This window comes from Cyanistes caeruleus, chromosome 1 (genome assembly GCF_971803275.1).
Source record: "Cyanistes caeruleus chromosome 1, bCyaCae1.hap1.1, whole genome shotgun sequence".
Taxonomy (NCBI): Eukaryota; Metazoa; Chordata; class Aves; order Passeriformes; family Paridae; genus Cyanistes; species Cyanistes caeruleus.
The window spans coordinates 128,410,095-128,432,753 of record NC_141701.1 but is presented as its reverse complement, the minus strand read 5'-3'; the positions used below and the strand labels follow the sequence as shown (position 1 = coordinate 128,432,753).

Genomic DNA, 22,659 nt, shown 5'->3' with positions numbered 1-22,659 from the left:
AACTGCACTATCTTCTGAAGTTACCAAATTAGTGATACTAATGAACTCCCATTTTTAACAATTAATGGTTTCCTATATAAAAGAATTACACTTATGGCAATCACAGATTGCTCATGTTTTAAAGTACAGGTTATCAACCTATTATTATAGTTGTTTGTTGTATATTTTAGTCTCTGCTACTCTTGCTCAGGGGAACCTTGACTTGAATGTACCTTATCTGCCAAAATGTAACTATTTTATTCAGACCAGATATTTTTCTTTAAGCTTGATTACATAATAAGAATTAATGGGAACTGTGAAAAAATAGAACTCAGTTGTGTTTATGTTGAGATATGTACAAGGAAGAAAATCCTCCTCCCCACCAATGGTTTGGCAGGATAGCAGAGAGGATTTCTTGGCCAAAGATCAGATTAAATAAATAGTTTCCATTTCTACATGAACAGACATATATTATCTTGTAAGACTTGAAAGACACTGACAGGAGACAAATGATGGAATCACTTACTTCTTTTGCCTCAGCTACATGGAAAAACTTGCATTGCTGCTCCACTGTGCAAATAAATTGCTATTACAAAAACCTAGTGACTTAAAAGCAGAAACAATGCATCAGTGACATCCAAAGTAAATACAATATATCTAGAGTATTTAATACCATAAATGCAACTCTTTAATTTAATATGTATAAATACAACTCACACGTCTAGAGTAAACAGAAAATCAACTCTTTTCAGTGTTGTGGGACTGCACCAAAACTGGTTTTAAAAGATACTGGCTATAAATTAAAATTATGCCTATAAGGTTATACAACTTGGGTCTCTCTCTGCCAGATGTGAGAATTGAATGGAGTTGTTACTGCATTGCAAGTAAAATGACAGCCATATTCTATCATGTGTAAATACTAAGCTGAACAGATTTTAAATTCCAATTGGTTGGGAAACAGAGTAATTCTATAACTCCAGTGAAGCTACTCTGATTTTATACTAACATAGTAAGAAGGCCCTTGGTCTTTTATCTTCTCTAAAGTATAGTGTGCAGAATTTTAATATTGCTCAGGAATTAACAGAAATATCAATCATACTTTAGCAAATCCTAAAAATACTTTCTAGTCAAATGGATTATCACAAAAGTACTGAAAATGTGAAAGGACACACAATTCTGAATTTTATAGTTAGATGCATGGCCATGTTCATATTTTAAGAGATTGTCTTAAAGAGCAACATAACAACTGAAATAAAATACAATTTATTATCCTAGACATTACAATAACAATCATATTGTTTCATATTGTGTAAATAAGGATGTACTTTTCTAAGTGATTATAATGTAAGTTTGAATAACTTAGATCAGCAACCAAAGCTGAACATTTAAATAGGGTCCCAACTGTCTCTGATAAAGCAGTCAAAATTTCCAGTAGTTTCTGTACATCTTGGCTGTAAAGAACCTAAAGTGATATTGAAGGAACATGACATTACTTAAAATAATTTGGCATTAGATTCTGAACATTTATGTTGTCTACTTAGAGCACATTTAAGGAAAACATCAATGCAATATATTATCTCTCATTGTGGAAAACTTGAGAGTTAATGTGCATTGCTTCTATCATCATCTGTGAGTTATTTCCTTACTTTCTACTGAAGTATAATATAGAGGTAGTTTGCACTATTCTGCCCTGAAATAATACAACTGTTCTCTTGGGTACATTATTTCACGTGTATATTATGAGTAAGAAATGACCATCTTGTTTGCACAACTTCTGTTAGAAAATGAATTTAAAGATATTTGTGGCTTCACTTATGCAGATAAGGTAGTGGATGTTTTTTTAATTGTCTTTATATAATAAGATGTGAATTAGTCTATTTAAAATTGTCTCAATTGTTTCACTGATTTTTAAGGTTTGCTTGTGTCCCTTTTTTTGGCTGTGTGTGGGAATTATAAAACTCTTAATGATACATATCTGGTACATGTTAAGGTCTTTTACCACATCACATCCTTAGCCAAAAATCACAAAGGAAATAAAATGTTTAAATTTCTGCCTTATGTCTCTATTCTTCTTCAATAACACCTGAAGTTCTGTTAATATACTTTTATCCTCAAAAATCAAATGGCTCTCTAGGAGTTCCCACAGCTTCACGTCTACAAAATCCTACCAACAGAAAAACACTGACAGAGAGGCTGGGCCTCAGATTTGTTGTAATATCTGATGTTTAGAATTTAATAGGTGATGTCTTGCTTAGTTGCAATATTTTCAGTCCTTGTGCAGCGAATCACCTGTAGGACTCCTTATTACAAGCAGCTGTGAAAAAGTAATTCCTTCATTCTTCTGCTTTGGAACGCGGTCGTGGAAGGGGGAGCTTTCTGTGACTGCTTTGGAAGCTCAAGGGCTGCCTATGTTTTGGTTCATAACTTATCCATCTGATCTCCTTTTCTCCGCGCTGTGTTGGCGTGCTTTGGCAGGGCCTGCAGGGCATCCAGAGCCCCCCAGCTCCTCCCGTGCCTCCGGGAGCCTGAGCGGGGCCGAGCAGGGCTGCTGCCAGCAGTGGGGAAAATTCGGAAACGGCCTCGCTTCTGGCGAACATATTTATCAAAATGCTGGTTTTTAATCTATCTTACAAGTTTTGTTGTTTTCCCGTCAGTATTCATGCTGGTTATTTAAACTTCATTGAGGCAAGCAGTTTTGTGCTGCATCCCCTTGGTACAAATTAGAGATTGACACCTGTGAGCCCATATAATGGTATATAGTACCCGTGCTTCAGTCTCATTAGAAGTAATGGATTAAGTTTGTGGATCTTTGTACCTCATTTTTTTTTTTTTTTATTTCCAGTCACCGCTGTCTTCCTTTTGTATACATAATAATTAGTTTTCAGACTTTGCAGTGTACATCCCCAGGCCATTTTCTGGATATTTGTGCAGTTAGTTTAACGAACTTTGCTTAGGAGTTGCTATGTGATTAACAGTCATTACATTCCCGGCTTGCCCATTTTACAAATTACCTACAGATTTCATGTTCTGCAATTAAGTTTTCTTATTGCCTTTATAAAGCCACAACATTTTTTGTGGTGCACTCGCCCAGCTAACAAACAACAAAGGCTTTGTAGTTGTGGTTGTGCTCCAAGGGTGATCCTCCGTCCCTGTCAGCAGCTGCCAGAACAAGCCGTGCCCACGGAGCTGTGAGCGGATTGCCGGCGTTTGTCACCAGCACGTTCGTCTCTCGGGCACAGCAGCGAGGGAAGGAGCGCGCTGGCTCTGGATGTGCAGGGAGCTCTCGGTGCGCCCGGTGCCCCCTGCAGCGGAGGGCGCGGGGGCTTTCCCGGGCCCCGGGACTGCCCCTCCCGCGCGGGGGCGGGCACGCTGCCTCCCCCGAAACGGGCGGGTGCCGGGCGGGCCCGGTCCGCGGGGGTCAGGCTGGAAACGAGCGTTCCAGGGGAGGGAAGAAGGGGATAAACCGGGCCGGGGGCGGCCAGCGGGACTCGGCGCTGGCGGCGTGGCCGCGGACGGGCCCGTCCTCCGCCTCTCGGTAGTCACCGCCCGGGGCCGGACTGCAGCGGGCCGGCCGCCTCCCCCGCCCCGCCGGCGGAGCGAACCACTGCGGCTCGCCGAGGAGGTGAGGCACCTGTCACCCGCGGGCGGCGGCGGCGGCGGGCGGCCCCGCGGCGGGCGGCGGCGGCGGCTCGGGGCGCGTCCCGCGGCGGGGGCGCGGCGGCCGCGCGGCGGCTGAGGGGCGGGCGGCGGGCGGGAGCGCGGCCGCGGCGGCCGCGGCGCCTCACTCTCCCCCGCGCCGCCGCCGCGGGTGTGCGCGCGGAGCCGTGTCCGTGCCCCCGCTGCCGCCGCCGCCGCCGCCGCTGCCTGCAATGGCGTTGAGGCGACGCGGCGGCTGCTGCCTCCTGTCAGGCGGGCGGCGGCAGCGGCCGCTCTGCGCAGAGGAGGCGCGGGGGCAGCGCTGAGTCGGGCGGCCGGGGGAGTCCGTCGCGGCTGTCGGCTGGGTAAGGCAGCGTGCGCGCTCGGCGGCAGAGGCGACGGGCTCCGCGAGGAGCGGCGCTGGCACCGGGCTTTTGTTCCGCGGGGGCGGCGGGCGCCTGCCCGGGCACTGCCCCGCCGCAAGGTGCTGCCGCCCGCGGCCCCGCGGCTCCAGCCCGCCGGGGCGGCACGGCACGGCCGCCCGAGCGGGAGCCGCCGCGGGGGCTCCGGCGCTGCCCTCTCGGGTTGAGTTTATTGCCTGCTGCGAGGGCTGCACGGCTCCCCGTGGGTCTCTGCCGCGTGGCCTTTCCAGTCGCCCGTGGCGATCGGCGGGAGCGGAGCGGGAGGTGCGCGGGGCCGGGCGCGCCGCTCTCGGCTCCCGGCACCGGCACCGGGCGTGCAGCGACCAGAGTGAGGCGTCCCCGCCTCGGCGGCGACGGCGCGGCAGGGCGAAGGCTGGGGAGCAGGAACGGAGGGGAAGGGAGAGGGGGTTGGCTCGGGAGACCCCCCTGTTCCCCTTCGCCGGGCTGCGGGGGACGGGGGTGAGCCCCTGGGGCCGGGGCGTGGGAGCGGTCCAGCTCCTGGCTCCGTTTCTGCGTCTCCTCGGTGGTACCTCCAGGATCTTCCAGACGATAAAACCGCTGGCCGTGACAAGGGGCAACTTTCTCTTACGGGATTTCACTTCATTTACCCTGTCAGCTGAAGGTGTTATCTTTGGGTGCAGTTTTTTTTGTATACCCTCGAGCTGATGTTTAATTTGCCTTTCTAAACGTACTATAGTATTTCTACCATTATGTTTCACTGAGGGAGCAAGGATTGTCTTGCAGTGCCTCACATTTCATGCCACATTGCCTTTTCTTTGCGTGCATATTTGTGCCATGATACTATACTTGTGAATGGAAAGATATGATTATTTGTTCTTTCACTATGATGTTATACATTGCAAATTATGCAACAGTCAATTTGAAAAAGTTTGTAATGGCAAGTTTTCACATGTCTGTGCACTGTTGGTTTGTATTTCTTTTTTTCCTGTTTTTTTGTAAACATGTCAGAAAATGGTAAATGGAAATTGTGACAGATTTAAAGTACCTGACATGGTTTCAGAAAGCCCTCCTTTCTATTGCAGGTTAAATCAGCCCTTGTTCTTGACAGTCCTCAGTCGTGCTTTGTCGAAATTGACGTGTGCATTTAGGTACTTGCCTCCAGATCTGTCAAGTATGGCCCTGCTGAGGGGCAGTGGCCCCTGAGGAGAAACGCTCCTCAAGCAGAATCTCTGCTGTGACAAACTACTGAGAGTGGTACCGCAGAAACTATGCAAGCAGGTTTCACGCTCCTGAAGTAAACATGATGAAAACAGAGTCTTCAGGAGAAAGATCCACCCTCCGAAGTGCCTCTCCTCACAGAAATGCTTACAGAACTGAGTTTCAGGCGCTGAAAAGCACCTTTGACAAACCGAAATCAGATGGAGACCAAAAAGCGAAAGAGGAAGGAGAGGCCTCACAGACCAGGGGAAGGAAATATGGCTCCAATGTCAATAGGATCAAGAACTTATTTATGCAGATGGGCATGGAGCCCACTGAAAGTGCTGGAGTTGCCCCTAAAACCAGGGGGAAGGGAGGCCCTCCATCACCTCAAAGACGAATTAGACCCAAAGAGTTTGTAGAAAAAGCAGATGGTTCAATCGTAAAGTTGGAATCGTCCGTCTCTGAAAGGATAAGTAGATTCGACACTCTCCATGATGGTCCTTCCTATTCCAAGTTCACTGAAACTCGGAAGATGTTTGAGCGAAATGCTCATGAACATTCAAATCGCTATTCCCCAAAGAAAGAGAAAAGCATTTCTAATGAACTCCCGGATGAGTGGTGCAGCTCGAAGTCTCACAGAGGCAGCACTGATTCACTGGACAGTCTTAGCCCAAGGACAGAGACTGTCTCTCCAACTGTGAGTCAGCTCAGTGCAGTATTTGAAAACACTGACTCACACAATGTAATCGTAGAAAAGTCAGAAAACAGCGAAGAGTACTCTGTAACTGGTCACTATCCACTAAACCTTTCATCTGCTGTCACAAATATCTCTTCCCCAGTTGCAAACCTTGAGGGTTTCAGTCCTTTGAAAGAGGCCAGCACGTGGTCTCCCCCAGCCAAACAGAGTACAGGCGTGATGTCTGTTGAGAACTCTCAGCAGACTAACACGCCTTCAACACCGAGGCAGAAAGTGTCCACAGGCACTTCAGCAAGTACAAAAGCAACTGAAGAAATAAAAAAGAGCACAGAGGCAAGTGCTGATTCTGTTGAGAGCTCTGCAACAGGTCAGCAGGATTTGGTTGGTGTGCTTGACAGTGAAAGATCTGTGGACAGCTGTCTGAGGAGTAAGTCGAAAACAGAGACAGGAGTTTTGGTGCAACAGAAGGAACGGTCAGAACATACAGAAGCTATCTTTGATCGGCCTGAAGCTGCAGAGTTAACAAAAAATGTAGCTTCAGGTGGTGATCTTGCCACAGACGCAATTTCAGATGCTACTGAGTCCCATTATGATGAAGCAAGTGAAAAAGATGGGCATGAAGATGTGAATAATTTTGAGAGTTCCCATGTGTATATGCACTCTGACTACAATGTCTATCGGGTACGATCCAGATATAATTCTGACTGGGGAGAGACAGGTACAGAACAGGATGATCTGGATGATAGTGATGAAAATAACTGTTATGAACCTGATATGGAATATTCTGAAATTAATGGATTGCCAGATGAAGATGAAATCCCAGCCAATCGAAAAATAAAGTTTAGCCGGGCTCCTATTAAGGTAAGGTTTCTTAAGTTCCTTTTTTTGCAGTTTGCTTTGTTTTCAAATGCTGCATTACTTGAAGGAGATTTTGACATTTAATCTCACCTCTAAAAACATTTCAGAAGATTTTTTGATACATGTTTTTATTGCAGTCAGCCAGTGAACATAATTTTAAATGAAGTAAGGCAGCTGAGCTCTGATGAGCTCATGTCATTTCCTAGATTTCTTGGTGCCTGACTAAACCAGCAGAATTTGAGAATGACAGCTGGACTTGTGAAGTTCAAGAATTTTAACATGTATGTTTTGACTTCTGAGACTGGGCTATAACCATATTGTGAGATGTCAATGTGGGTATTTTGTGTCTTCTGTGCTGCTTGTTTCATTTCCTTTGAAATCACAGCTTCTTTGGATTGAAAGGCTTTTCCTCAGCTCTCAGCATATTCTGAAAGTACCTGTGTTTAAAGAGTGTGTCCTGAACTATAGTGTGATTCTGTAGTAGAGGACTGTTAATACTCCACATCTCAATTAGTATAATCTTTTCTAGTAGCATTGTCACTTATTTAAAACTTTGAAAGCATTTATATATATAGAGAGAGAGAGAGAGAATATATCTTAGTGCTACTGAAGGGTGAAGTCAGTTGACTAAAACACCTAGTGAAGGGTGTGCTTTTTGCAGAGCTGATAAGGTTTGTTTTTAAGTACCTTGAAATTACCACTAAGAATATTGTTTTCAGTAGTTTTCAGTTCAAGAAGGAATAACTGGTCAATAGCTTGTTATGTCCTGTTGTACCAGATTTTCACTGCTTAGTGTCAGGGTTAAATATAAGTAAGTTGGTTTTAGTGCATGTATGTGGTGGTTTGACTCTGGCTGGAGATGCCTTATGTCTCTAATGAACAATTCAAAACCATAGCAATTGTTGCAGAAATGGTTTCTTGAAACAGAAATATGCCATGGAGTATTTGAAATGTAAACATTTTAAAACTAAAAATGTGTAATTGAAGTTGACTGTTTTCATTGCGTGATTTTAGCAATGAAAATTACTAAGTCAATGAACAGAAGTGCCAGTGGTAAACTCAAAGTAATGTGATTTACAAAATCTGGATTTACTCCCTGTGATTTAAAGTAGGGTACGATGTATATTGTGTTTTAAACTTCTCGTCTCAATAAAACAACCAGATTTTCATATTTGTTTATCATGGGGTGGAGGGAAAAGAATGGTCTTTCTTCATACTTTGAAAAGAGCTTTTTTTTATACCGAAAGAAAATATCTCAAGACAAAATAATTGGTTTTTCTTTTAATTTTAATTTGTTAGTGTTTTATTCAGGCTTGCATTATGAACCAAAAATTTTGTTCCCTCTTGATTATTCCCATATTAAAGTAGCTGGTCCTCCTGAATTCTTGGGGGGAGGTGAAGTGGGGAAAACTTTGATTACAAAAGAAGTTGTCCCCTCCACTGCCTTCCTGCTAAAGCTAATAGACAAGATGTACTTATAGACAAGATGATGTTCTCTCTTCTTAAAGATCTACCAGTTACTTATGATTGTTCCAGCAGATGAGAATACGGATGGTGACTTCACTAATTTTATTCTTGAGATGGTCAGACTTTTTTGCTGTTTCTGGAAGAGCTAATAGTGACATTTTTACTTCAGTGTATTGCTGTTGCCTGTCTGAATCATGCTGTCATGCCAACTACACTAAGAGTATTTTCTCAGTTATTTGTATTCTTTCTTTTCAAATTTTTATGCTATGTTCATGTCGGCTTACGTATTGTACAGTAATAATAACAGCCTATCAGGAAAATGCTCTAAAAGTAATTTTTGTAAATAATTAAAAGAGAACATTTGTCATGCATTTAAGCATAAAGTGCTCTTAAGCTTATCCAAAGTAAAAGAATAATTGCTTTAATTATTTGATCATCTTTATTGTAGATGGGAAGAAAATGGAATAGAAGCTGTGCTGGGAGAAAGCAGTGTAGGAGGGATGGGGAGGTTTGGGAGATCTCCTGCTTTTTGTCCTGGGTGCCTCCGGTGCATGCAATCTGTTAGTCATGTGGGGAAGCAGAAGTGAGACCATGTGGAAGGCTGGCCCTAGCAGGAGGAACTGCAGCAAAAGTTGTGGAAAATTAGAAGCTGCCTCTCGAGCTGTCCTCCCTTCTCTCCGCAGTGCTGTGTAATTCCCTCGGCAGTGAGAAGCTGGGTAAGCCAGGGCAGGCTGCCAGGGGCATCAGGTCACTGCTCGGCCACGCCGCCATGGGCAGGGACCAGGAGGGCAGCTGGAGAATCCCCTGGAGGCTCCTTGTGGCTCACGAGTCCCTGGGCTCCTGCCCTCCTTCTCCAGCAGCACTGCCCATGGGGCACGCTCTAGGAGGCTGGGAGCTGGCTGGCAGCACAGCAGGCAACCAGGGGGATTTGTGTTCTGTCCCCTCACACAGTGCCGGCAGATGAACTTACCCAGTCACTCCCTGTGCCCATCTGGTACACGGGGAAGTTGCTTCTGACTGAATAGACAGCAACTGTTTAAGGATTTTTCTGTCCTACACAATTTTGTGTGCTGGTGGGCATGACTGGTTTCATTAATAGGTAGCTGAACATCATCTCATGCTTGGTGTGATTGCAAGAGAGAAAAATACAAAGCAATATAGGAGTATTTTCTGAACTGTTGGAAACTGATTTGTCTTTATGAAAATGATGGAATTTTTACTGAACTATTATGCTAGATAGTGGTGTGCAAAATCCAACCCAGACTCTAGATATTTAGGGTTGATTTCAGTATTGTACCTTCACTCTCCTCCTACAGGAGAACTCTGAAATAATTAACAGAGCTGGCATTTGAATGTGTGAATTGTGGAGTCAGTGGGTAGTTATTGCCATAAAGTTGTTACTTGAAGATCTCAACAGGTTTAGGTAAACATCTTTGGACTGTTTTTCTATGTGATTTCTTCAGGCAGACATGTGAGATTTTTTTTTTTCGTTTTAGGGGAAATGCTCGAGGACTATGAGAAGCAGTGAAGTATAGGCAGAAGGGTAAATAAATAAAATCTTCCCAGACTGATAAAGGCTGAATTCTGCTTGTCTCCCAAGCAGGAAAAAGATTCAGTTATTAAGAAACTCACTATCAAGAGGAAGAGGCAAGTCAATGCATGCAGGAAATTCTACTGTGTTACAGTCTGTAATTTTGCTATCACAGATCCCATACTCCATGGGCCATTTGCTCTGCTCTAGGATTATGGGATGTATTTGCTGATTTCATCTCTGTTGAAAATCCCTTTAGGAGTAGGTGACTGCCCAGAGGCCACTGCAGGCTTGGGGAGTTTCTAGGTATTTGGAGTGTGGTATTGCTGACATGAGCAGTTGTGTGTGTCTGGGAGCTTAAATCAGCTTGGTGCTGTTAATGAAAAGGAGTACAAAAGGGCCCTAGAGTGGCAGTGGACAGGAGTGTGTTGCTAAACAAGGGATGTGAACATTTCTGTAGTTGTTCATATGACTGTTTATGTAGTGATACAGAGGCCTTTATCAGCACTGGCCTGCTCTTGTGTTGAGGTGTTGTGTTTGTGCTCAGGGATAGAACTGAAGTTCTCCAGGGCAAGCCTATGAGGTGAAAAAGTTAAGTAAATGGGATAAGGAAAAACATATCCTGGTTTTTCCAGGGATACTTTTCTACCAAAGAAACAAAACAACACGCCCACCCCAGCCTCCCCCCGCCAACCCAGCACTCATTGATGTATTGGTCTTCCATTGGGTTTTGCAAGCTTTTCTGAGGGTTGGTTTATGTACTGCTTCCCAGACACGGTGGGCTAATTGGGCAAGGTTTGCCTGTAATGCAGAATTCATTAGCTTGTGGCTTTCTACTCCCTAGCGAGTGAAAACGTATTGACTGTCCAAATCATAAGTCATTTTTTGAGCTGTGCTTCCTCCATCCCAGGTAGAATTAGGATGAAGAGTGATGTTCACCTTTTCCAAGTCCATAATTTCTGTTGCCCTGTTAGCTGATGGCTGTGTCTTCAGTTGGTGCCTGATTCCTGGCACCAGGTACACATTAAACCATTTAAAGCTGTTAACAGCAATTTGTGTCTCCTGCTGAGCCTCCTTTTGCAACCTTCTGCTCTACTGCCTCTGTCCTACCAGCCAAAGGGTTGGGTATTATGTGACAGACCGTATGGCAGACAGCAGGGAACTTGTGGTGCTGCGAGGGGGTTTGGCCCAAGCTTCTGCCGCAGTTTTTACCATTCTCTAAAGCTTCCTTAGGTGTGCAGTGATGAAGGGACACCCCTGCAGACCTCTCCTGAGTTGTGGGGGCAGGTGGGAGGGAGGGTGACATGAAAGGAAGGTACATAGCAAATGGCTCTTCCATCTTTCAGCTAATTCTGTATGAAGAGAATGCAATCGCTAGTGCCCGTGACTCCTGTTGTGCTTCCTCTCTTCTGTCATGCAGCAGTACTGAATTTTATACCCCACAATTCTTCAGTTTTCCAGATCATGTCTTGTTCAAGTGCTCTTCAGGAATTGGAACTAACACTCTCTCTTGCCTTTGAAGAAAATTTGAAAGTGCTGTGATTATAGTTTAGCGTAGAACATAAATTAAATTTGTGTTTAACAGTTGCTTTGAATTTTTTTTATGAACTACATTTTTTTACAAACTTTTTCTCAAAATCATTACAACAAATGAGTCTTTCTTTCAGATATTCCTCATTTCTGAGGGGTCCTGAAAGGTCATTTAGCTCTAGCCCCTCTGCTATGGGCAGGCACTCGTTCCACTAGACCAGGTTGCTCAGTTCCATCCGACCTGGCCTTGAACATTTCTGGGGATGGAGTATCCACAGCTTCTCTGTGTTTCAGTGTCTCACCACTCTCACAGTAAAGAATCTTTTCCTAATATGTAATTTAAACTTACCTTCTTTCAATTTGAACCTATTTCCCCTTGTACTGTCACTACAAGCCCTTGTAAAATGTCTCTCTCCATCTTTCTTGTAAGCTTTTTCCCTTTTCCAGGCTGAACAATCCAAATTATCTCTGCCTTTCCTCTTAGGAAAGGTGCTTCATCACTCTAATCCACTTAGTACCCCTGCTCTGGGCTCACTCCAACAGCTCCATGTCCTTCCTGAGCTGGGCACCCCAGAGCTGGGTGCTGTGTTCCAGGTGGGATCTCTCTCACCAGAGCAGAGCAGAGAGGCAGAATCCCCTCCCCTGCCCTGCTGCCCACGCTGCTTTTGGTGCAGCGCAGGACACCCTTGGCTTTCTGGGCTGTGAGTGCCCATGACCAGGTCATGTCCAGCCTCTCATCCACCAGCACCCCCAGGTCCCTCTGGGCAGGGCTACTCCTGATCTCTTAATTCCCTCAGCCTATATTGATACCAGGGCTTGCCCCAACAAAATGTGTTCAGGAATGTAAATAGTTGTGGAGAAATAATTTGAAACAATCTGGCACTAATTAAGTTTGAAATACTTAATTTAAAATATCATTATTCTTTATATAATATCCATAATAATAAAGTAGGCTGAAAACATTTTCAAGCCTTAGTGTAAAAAAGAAGTATTTCTTTGCTTGATGCATTGCTCAGTATTGTATTTGCCAGTTGTTAATATGTTGATGAACTATTTTGAATCACAGGAATCATAAGAGAAGATGACCCATGCACAAGCTCTGTACAGTCCAAACTTGTCATTTCTATGTGTATTTAACTTAAATGAATACAGAGTTGGATTTTGATGATCTCCACATTTTCCACTTGCAGTAAGCCTGTGATTCTAAAAGGAAAGCAGTCACAGTGCATGTTAAGACACTTGTTTATTTAAGTGTGGAAGTCAGGATTTCCAGAAAGATCCTGAGGCTTTGTTAGATTTGAAATGGTTACAGAATCTGAGAAATTCATCCACTTTTTGACCAGGTTAATTATTAAAGATTACAGATTAAAAAAAAAAGATGTGTAGCTCTTGCTAAAATCACTGAAAGAATGTTTTGTTTTCCTTGGGTTTGGTTCACTACTTCAGCTCCTGTGTCCATGTAGAAGCCTAGAAGATAAGAGAACTAATACGTATCCTCAAACACCAATACCCGGGTAGCTGTGGAGCCAACCAAGGATTGTTGGTAATAACATTCTGTGAGAAAGATCAGGATGTTACTGAAAAAGGGGCCATACAGAGGAGGGGCAGAGAAGCAGGAAGGAATGAGAAGTACATATTAAGGATTCAAAAACTGGATGCACTCAGATACCAAATAGTGAAAGAATAAAGCATTTCAGAATTATTATAATATTATCAATATTTTGATTCAGTCACTGTGGTGAACAAAGATACCTCATTATTGCTGTGGAATTTTATGCCTTCACTGATGAGTCTCTTGTACACAATTTCAGGTGCAAAAGGATTTTCTTGTATTAAATATACTTGGAATTATTGGGTTACAGTAAATGGAATAAAGTTATTTTCCTGTTACAATATGCTTACTCTTATGTAAGTTATAATTTCACTACTGATTCAAGAGATCAGGAGTTCTGGGTGCAGTGTTCACACACATAGTTCTTGAACTAAAAACAAATAATGTTGCCTAAAAACTGTGTTTCATAAGTATTGAGGACATTCTAGAAGGACTGTATGTAGAAACAGAATTTGGATTAAATAATTGCATCAGAGGCTTATGCGGTTTAGATTGAAAGGGGTTTCCAATTAAAGGTTTTGAATTTCAAAAATGCAGACTGAGAAGCTGTAGGGAAATGGTTTGAAATTAGCTGAACCAAAGACCAAAGGGAACTCTTTGATTCAGAATTAGAAAAAGTGCGTAGGATTTTCATCCCAAGAAAAAGCAGAGTACACAGGCAGAATGATTGCAGACCTAATCAGAAGAAAAGTCAGCCAAAGAGAACATTATGAGTTAGCCAAGAACTTAAAAGGAGTGGCAGAAGTGGTTGTTGAAAAAATTAAGAATGTCATAGAGTTCAAAAGTCTTAAATGTGGCTAAGAAGTTGCTAGAAGTCAAGCTGATTTTGACCTTGAAAAGGAAAATAATCCAAGTAGTAAAAAGCTATTCATCCATTAAAAATTCAACCAGGAAGGTGGGTGAGTGTTGTGCAGTGAGTGTGAAGTTATGGCCAGTATCACCCCCAGTTTGTTGTGGAAATTCATATAGTGAAATGAAGAAGAAACCTACAGGTTCCTAGTGCTCAGGTTTGTATGGGGCTGGGTCAAAGGAGCTGCATTTTAGAAAACCTTGTAGCAAATATTTCAAATCTAAAAGAGCACTATCAAAGCAGAGATGGTGTTTAACTGCAGAAGAGCAAATTTAATAGCTGTTTTTCCAAAAGTAGAAAAAAAAGTGGTTTTGTCTGCCTGAAAATTACAATTTTTTTTTCCCCCATAGCAAAGCAATAGAGAACACTTTTTAAAGAATCAAAGGCAGAGAGGAAAATGGAATACATGTAAATGGATTTATCAGAGGTAGTATATGCCAGACTAAATTAGGATCTGCCTTTGATAAGACAAAAGACCTTGTTAAAAATTTCAGTAGTTCTGTCTCAGGAAGTTGGAGTGCACTAATGACACTTGCTTTTGACGGAAAGTGGGGAAGCCTTATCATTGCATAGGATTACAGTAAAATATGGGTGACTGGGAGAACTTGAGTAATGGGGATGGATTATGAGCTAAGAACATTCACAGTAAACTAGTGATCATTTGTAGGGGATGACAGCTAAAGGAGAAAGCCACTCTGACTTGCTTTTGCAGAATAACAGCAGCATCCCATGATGTGATGCAGCTGTGAGGAAGGCAAATGGCATTCTCGATAACATGAAGCAAAATATTTTGGAAGCCGTAGGGAATTATGGGTGTCATTTTATAACTCGCCAAGGAGACTTCATCTGGACTGTCTGTGTTGGATTCTGCTTAAGGCAAGTGGTTTTGCAGGAAGAGCTGTAGCAACTTCATGCTCTTACGTGCTTTCTCTTGGTTAGTTCTATCATAAAACAGGGGCCTTAAGAAATTTATCTTGCACAAGTCCTGAAATGGACTGTTACTGCATTTCTGCTTTCAAAAGAAAAGACACCTGAAAGCTAAGGGGCAGCATTTCACTTTTAAGATAAAATTGAATGTTTTCCAACTAAGATTAAAGAGGTTTTATATTTTATATTTATATAAAAGAGGTTTTATATTTTATATTTTAATAGCAGGTACTCTTTCTGTGCTCCTGATAGACTACTGTGTTGTCTAGTAGTATCTGTTAATTTTTTTAATTGTTAAAATTATAAATATATTATTAATTGTCAATATTTATTTATATAATATGACAATATTGATAATCTACCAATTATCAATATTCTATTAATTACTTTCAGCTCTGTTGAACTTGAAGGCCACAAATAATCCATTAAAAAGAGTACGAGACATTTGCTGTAATTAAATGTTAGAAAGCAATGGATAATACTGTGGTGTCGTTTTTTATAAAGAAAGTGTCCTATTGGGAGAAGCTAATTTTACAGGAGTTACGAGAATTGATTCAAGAGACTCATCAGATCACTCAGATAATTCCATATGATAAAGTTAGTGGAAGGAGTGAATGCAGAATTTATCTCCAAGACCCGTGTGCTGTTATACATAAAGCTGCACTTCTTAGTCTATGCACATCTGTAACTTCTCATGTTCCACTCTGCAGTTTCCATCTGCCTTAATATTCAGTGAACAGTCTCAAGGGCATAAGATGCTGGTTCACCCAGAAAGGATATCTTCCAGGATTCAATCTATGCTGCCTGTAGACCTAGGGACTTCCATTTGATAAAATCACTGTGTTTCACATTAGTTGTTTGAAAGCAATAAATTACAGAGGCTTTCAAAAGTCATGCTATCAAACTCCTCTCTAATTAATCTAGATCATGGCCTTTATGATAAAACATGCTTTTTTTTTTTTAATCTAGCTTGTAATCATCTTTACATCTTCATAAGCTTGCAGTCATCTTTGAGATGGATGGTGATATATTTTGGTACTGACACATTCCAGATTCCTTAGAATCTGACATACCTATTAACTCTGCCTTCTTAAAAGCCCAGAGATACTCTCTCAGTAGTTTTGGCTTGAGTGATTGATTGCCCAGTAGATTTCATTGTGCATAGGCTGTTTAAATAGAATACTCAAAATATGTTAGTGTTGCAAGGGCAAACCAGAGAGAACTCATTAATCCAGAGGTTTAGAGCACTTGAAAAAAGCTGGTGGTTTAGCAGTGTGGCAAAGTGCACTGACACGAATGAGAATGTTTCAGTATGACATTTGATAGGGGGAGACTACCAGACCACGTAGCTCTTTATTCCCTTTTGCCCAGCCATTTTCCTCTGAGGTAGTTGCTCAATTTTATCTCTCTTAATTTAGGAGGTTGACTAGAAAATGCTTCCTTGATGTTTTGCTTGTTTCTTTCATGTTAATATTTAAACTGGGGGGAGAGGAAAATACCATTAAACAGAGGGGCTCTTTTTTTCTTCCTTTTTTTTTTTTTTTTTTCTTCTTTTCACTCTTTCTTTGTGTATGGCCAGGGAGTAATTCTCCAAGTTTAACAGCTGTAGATCCAAAATAACTGCTGAGACTTATTGTGGTTTACTGCAAGTGCATGACGCAGTCATTACCAGTAAGTCTTGACTATTAAAAAGGGGAAGTTGTGCCTAATCAACCTCATAACCATCTACAGAGAAATGACTGGCTTTAACAGGTAAGGGGAGAGCAGTGGCTATTGTCTACATTCACTTCAGTAAGGCTTTTAACTTAACATATTCATAGAGAAGCTTGTTAAATGCAGGCTAGATGAGCAGACAGTGAGGTAGATTAGAAACTGGCTGAACAGAGAGGTGGGAAGCCACAAACCTCACGGGGTTCAGCAGGGAGAGGTGCAGAGTCCTGCTCCTGGCCCCATGCACCATTATATGCTGGGGGACCATCCACAGGGTGGGTCCTCTTCAGCTTTGCAGAAGAGGCTCTGGGGTGCTGGACAACATCAAGTGAAATGTGAGTCAACCATGTGCTTGCGTAACAAGGAAGGCTGATTGTGTTTTGGGATGTGTTAAGATGAGTGCTGCTGTCAAGTCCCTCCTCAATACCACTGAGGCCACATGTGGAGCTTCGGGCCCTATTCCAGGCTCCCCAGCCCAGGAGACTGGAGAAAGTCCAGGGAAGGCCCATTAAGATGATTACAGGTCTGGAGCATCTGTCCTGTGAGGAAAGGTTGAGGACTGTGACTGCTGAGCCTGGAGAGGTGAAGACTCAATGGTGGTCTTATTAGTCTATATAAATACTTGAAGGGAAGGTGCAAACAAAACAGAGCCAGGCTCTTTCCAGTTATGCCAAGTGACAGGGTGGGCACCAGCTGAAACTCAGGAGGTTCCCTGTGAACATCAGGAAACTCTTTCCCTGTGAGGGTGACTGAGCACTGACACAGGTTACAAGAGGCTATGGATGCTCCATCTTTGTCTGGACTTGGTCCTGTGCAAGGAGTGCTTGTGCTTGAGCTGGAGGGGATGGGCCAGATGACCTTTGTACATCCCTTCCAGTTTGAGCCATCATGTGGTTCTGTTGCTTCATTTATATCCGATAGAAACTATTTTCCTAATAGTGAACTTCAGTAAAGGAAGCAGTTAAATTGCATCCAAGATAAATTCTCTTAATTTTATTATTTATAAAATGTACTAAGTGATCTCTTGTATTATTTATCACGTGCAGCAGCTCCAGTAGGTTTGATTGTAATAGTTAATGTTGTTTAAATCTATGTGAGTATTTTAGTAAGAGTTCATTGCATAAATCTGGAATTCTTACTTTGTAATTACAGATAGTTAAGTTTGATACTAGACTTTTAATGTTTCTTGTTAATGAGAAACTAGGCCTACCACTGCTAATTGAAACAACTAAGAAAGGATTTTAAGTGATTTTTTGGGACATATTTTGTTGTATACATAAGCAGATTGACCTAACCTTTTAAGTAACATATAATAAGGCAAAAGATTTTGGGTAAATACTTAAATATTATGACTTTACTATTTATGATGAAGAGGAAAAAATTAAAACTGTTGAGGAGTAGTGTTCATTTGCAGCAGTGGCAAAGCCCACCAACATTTTGCATGTAGCAGTAGCTGAAGTCTGGATGGCTGCTGCTGGGGTAAGCCTTGATTGGAATGGGAATATGATCTGAGTGCCCAGCTGAGGCCAAATACTCTAAAGCTGTGGTTAAACTGATAAATAATCTCATCCTGGGCTGTATACCTTAAGTGAAATCTTTGAATTACTCACTTTGTAAAATGTACCAAGTTGCTGATTTTGTCTAGTGTATCTAGTTTATCTCTCCAGCAGTGAAGAAGAGCAGAAGCATTTTGCTGCTCTTGTAAAGTTTAAGAACTCCCAGAAGAGAGACTAATGTGTATGTCTGGAGATGACCAGCAGCCATTTCTGAAATATGAGAGGGTTAGTGAGACGTGTTTTGAATACTACTCTGAAAAAAGGGAATAAAAGATAGCAAATAGTATAAATTGTTTTCACTCCTTTGGCTTAAAAGTGGTTCTATAGAAGCAAGCCTCTTGTGCCCACATATGATTTACTTTACTGATTTTATTTTCCTAGTGCAAAGGGTTGCTTGTGTCTCTACGTGCTGCAGAACCACTGTATATAATCCCTTCCATTAAGAACCCTAAGTTTCTGGGTTTGAGGAAGCTGAATCTACCCTGAGAATGCTGTGCTGCTGGAAGCTAAACCCAGCAGTAGGAAGCTCGGAGGTGGTGGGAGAGCAGCGGCGGTCTCGTGCCCCAGCTGGGCGATGGCATGGGAGCGCAGGCTGGGCCGGGACCGGGTCAGTACCCAGCACTGTCACCTGACAGGGTGCAGCTTTCATAAGTCAGTGGTACGTGACAGCACTGCACTCGCAGCCTTTAGGATTCAAAAGAAGCCACAGGACAGGTTTTTGGCCTTTTTATAAGAGCTAGCTGCTTCCTGCTACAGTAGTAGTCCTTCAGTATGGCATTATGCAAAATACACAGTTGAACTCTTTCTTCACTGTTTTGCCTCACTCGACTACCTGATGCTCCCTGAGCACTGAAGAGATATTTTGGTTTTAAAGTGCAGTCTCTGTTTTTTTCCCTCTTCTTCTTCTTCCCCCACCCCCCCTGCCACTGATTCTGGACCCTCCCAGGGCTGCAGTTTTGTCTAGGTCAGAATTTCCCCTCCTATCCTCAGTTTGCTTGTTTTCTAGGACTACATACTTGACATTTTGCATTGCATTAAAAAATTGAAAAGACAACAAAGAAACCTTTTTAATCATTTAGTTTATAATTTTTTCATTGTTTTATGCAGATTATGTTCATCACTTGAGTCAAGAATTTACTGTGGTGCCTTCTCCACCGAGTTTTTGTTGCAGCATTATATGTAGATTTTGTTTAATGTATTTTATTATTTATAATGAGTAAAGAATGTGTGAAATATATAGCTTCATACCCATAGAGGCTTCATGAATGCTGTTCATTCTCTGGTTCTTGTACTCTCCACAGATTGTTCTGATCTCAGGCTTTGATTTTGATAGCTTGTTTCTTTATTGTGTGAGAGACAACAAAATCTAGATGTGCCATATGTTCTATCACAGTTTTCCTTAAAACTGTGGCTGACACCTGAGAGGAGAAAAAGTGTTTTCTCTGATCTGTGTTGTGTGAAGTATCTGCTTCATCTGACCAACTTACAGGCAAATCTACTGCCACTACTTTTTAGAGGATACACTTGTACACTTAAAAAAATATGAATTAAAATAACAAACTTATTTATGTATGCAGATACTTGACTGATAAAATATTGTAGTGCTAATTCATTAAAATGTTCTGAAAGATTAATTTTTGTCTTAAAAATTCTGAAATTTATTCTTACATTACAAACATAATTCTCCCAAGGGTGTGGAGCTTGTTTTAGCTGCAAGAATTTTTGCAGTGCAGGGTAAACCTGCCAAGAGGATGTAGCAAAAGTCTGTTAAAGGTAAGCATGTCATGACTTCTCTCTGGTGTTAGGTATTTTTTGTTCTCTTTTGAACAGGAGTGGTACTATAACCATGAAATACTAGATGAAATTCTTTGTCTTTTATTAGCACTGGAATTCCAAGATACAACATCACTTGGTGACTTGATGAATAATAGTTGTCATTTAATGGCTGGCTAGGATTACTTTGAAAATAAAGGTCAAAATTTTATCTTTTGTCTCACTACTTGAAAAAACCACTAGCAGTAGATGAAAAGGAGGACTGTCCCTCATACCCTTTTAGACTTCAGATTTTATTACATTTTTAAAGTGAAAAAAATGCAATCGTGCAATAAATGACATTTGAAACATTCCTAACTTTGAATGAACTGCTTCTGCTTACATCTGTATTTGTATATTTGGTGTAGACATCAGTGTCACCATCAGAAACAAGATATTTTTGTGACTTCTAGACATTGTGCATGCTGCTGTCAGGAATTTGATCAGTAAATTAGTTTAGTGGTACTGGTAACGGATTTCCAGGGATTACACCACCGACTCTGATTCAGAGCACTGAGCTTGCATGCAAGAATTCCTGAGCGCCTCTGTACTACAGAATGCAAACTATACTGCATAAGAATGACAGACAATGGTCCTGGAAATCGTCAATAAACATCACTGAGTCCTGTGTCATTTTCTGTACCATTTGGAATAAAAAATAAGTGATCAGTGTGCATTTGTAACAGGGCACCTGGATAGATGTGATGACCTAAAGACATTCAGCAGTGTTGAACGGTGTTGCAAAGCACACAGTGCTTCTTTTTCTCATGGATGTGTGACAACAAGTAAACCTAACAGAATGGGAAAGTTTGGAACAAACAGAACTTCAGAGAGTGGTGTAATACAGCAAAATCAGGTGACATTCTTAAAAGCTTTTTCAAATTGAGATGACTTCAGGGAATTCTTCGTAAAACTGGATTATGATTATTAAAAGGGGAGACTGAACCATTACATGAACTGCCAGTGGACTTGTCACCTGTGCTAGAAGTCTAGCAGTGAGACTGTAGGGTATTTTTTAGCTAAGATAATAGCAACAATTGTGGGCCTTTATTCTGTGCTTTGACTTCGTTTTCCCACAGCAGCCAGCCCTAGGAATTGTAGTCTGTTACGCAAGGAGCCTAAAACAGTGCACTGAACATGTAGTCTGCTGTCTAATTATACTAAGTACTGGTGGGATGGTCTCTTCATCCGCTTACAAGAATTGTGTCAGAAAATGTCTGCTTCAGGTAGATCTCTAATGAAGCTGTGAGCTGATGCTTTGCTGGAAATAGTTTCAATATCTGTTAATATTCAAAGAGATGAAAAGCTGTGTTGTTAATAAAGGAAATTACTTCAATTCATAATTCTCAGTACATTGCGTGTATAACTGAAAAAAATGTCCTGTAGTTTTTGCCTGACAGTTTATAACAAGTGGCACAGATTCATGGAAGAGGCTGTAGTGCCTTCAGTTGAAAGCAGATTTTTAGTTTAATTACTATCCAGTGAGTCTCCTTTGTGTGATCACATCGCACCTCTAAGCTGATCAATATTATGTTTCGCTATTTGCTAGCACTTAATGAGATTTCTTACTGATCTTGGAGTACAATGTACATCATCTCATGAAGGCTAGTAATTTCTCATGTGTGTTGAAAATCTGCAGTAACATTTTAGTAAAAACTTTGTCTGGTCCAAACAATTAATAAAAGAGCATGGAGAAGGAGTAACCATTTTTGGAAGATGTGCATAGGAGGGGGCCTTGGACCTCCACAATTTTCTAGAAGAGCATCTACCTAAACACTGCACCCTGGGTTACAGTGTGTTTTTCTGTCATTTCAGTTGAACGTGGGACCAAAAGAACTGTCTGTACTGAATGATTTTGCAGGTCCTGGCACTAGAAAGAACACCAGGGCAAACATGACTGCATAGCTTAATATTTAGACTGTTTCCTTTAGTCTCTGAGGAGGCTGCTTTGAGATCTGAGATGTGCTGAAATATTCGTTAAAATTAAACTGTAAGGAGCTGTTAGATTTAAGAAGAGATTTTTCAATATAAGGGGAATTAAACTTTAACTCTCATGTAGTGGATGAACATTACAGGCACTTGGCCTTTTATATGGTGATCATTACTGTCATCTTCACCTCTTGGACAGGCTTTCACAAAGAGAGTTAGATCTTTCTTAGGTTTTTGATCAAATGCAGCAGTTGCCTGCAACTTCAGGCAGTTGAGCATTGGGCAGAGGAGACATCTGTTTGCAGCTTTTACCTGGGCTTTGAGCTGAAAGAAGTCAGAGAGACTGTAGTACTCAATAGATTGATTCTTGACCCTAGGTGGGGCCTTGGTGAATGTTTGTGCTTGTGTAGCACCACCCCATCGCAACTTCATTTCCCTTTGGATTTTGTGGGGGGTTTAAGTGATCAACCTCAGGTTTTTGGTTTAGTCTGTACATAAATATTGTGATTTTCTTTGACCAACTGATAACATAAGTGCTTTACTGAGTTGGAGTCCCCAGTTAGTGATAACAGATATTGTGTCTCAAACCAGAACAGTCTTCTGGATGCTTCTCCATCCTGTTTCCTTCAGTCACAATATTAGCTGAAACATGCCTCTTTTTAAAATTTTCTTTGATTGTCTCTCCTTCCCATTATGCTCTTTGAAAGTGGTGGCTGAGAGGTGAGAAAGGCTAACATTTAACTCCACTACTCTAAAGCGATTTCAGTGTGGAGCAGTCCCCCAGGGCTAGGATAGGGGGAAGAGATAAATAAAACATCAATGAATAAAGAAGCTAGAATAATTTTAAAACTAGGCTAACCAGGATAGGCTTTCTTATTTGTGTCTTGAAGACACAGTCAGGGCCTTATCAAGCCACTTCGTAGCTAGAATGTCTCTTTGTCTGCATAATTAATATAAATGAGCACAGCAGACAGTAGGGAGA

General features: G+C 41.8%; 1 protein-coding gene and 1 long non-coding RNA gene across 9 annotated transcripts in view; one reads left to right on the top strand and one right to left on the bottom strand.

The window, feature by feature from the left end:
• Window positions 1-489: 489 nt before the first annotated feature.
• Window positions 490-2,399, bottom strand: LOC111924232 (uncharacterized). The gene is made up of 2 exons (XR_015277938.1): window positions 2,269-2,399; window positions 490-585 (listed from the first exon to the last, which is right to left on the bottom strand). It is a non-coding gene; the product is annotated as an uncharacterized LOC111924232 (long non-coding RNA).
• A 917-nt stretch (window positions 2,400-3,316) lies between these two features.
• PPP1R9A (protein phosphatase 1 regulatory subunit 9A) overlaps window positions 3,317-22,659 on the top strand; it is a 134,478-nt gene continuing 115,135 nt past the window's right edge. For 4 of the 8 annotated variants that reach the window (XM_086857008.1, XM_086857001.1, XM_086856985.1 and 1 more), the window contains exons 1-2: window positions 3,710-3,980; window positions 5,081-6,756. In XM_086857008.1, coding sequence (XP_086713134.1) covers window positions 5,299-6,756 — 1,458 coding nt within the window. In that variant the 5' untranslated portion in view covers window positions 3,710-3,980; window positions 5,081-5,298. Of the gene's footprint in view, window positions 3,602-3,709; window positions 3,981-5,080; window positions 6,757-22,659 lie in introns of those variants that run through there. The other 4 variants (XM_086856993.1, XM_086856975.1, XM_086857014.1 and 1 more) reach the window with 2 other exon arrangements.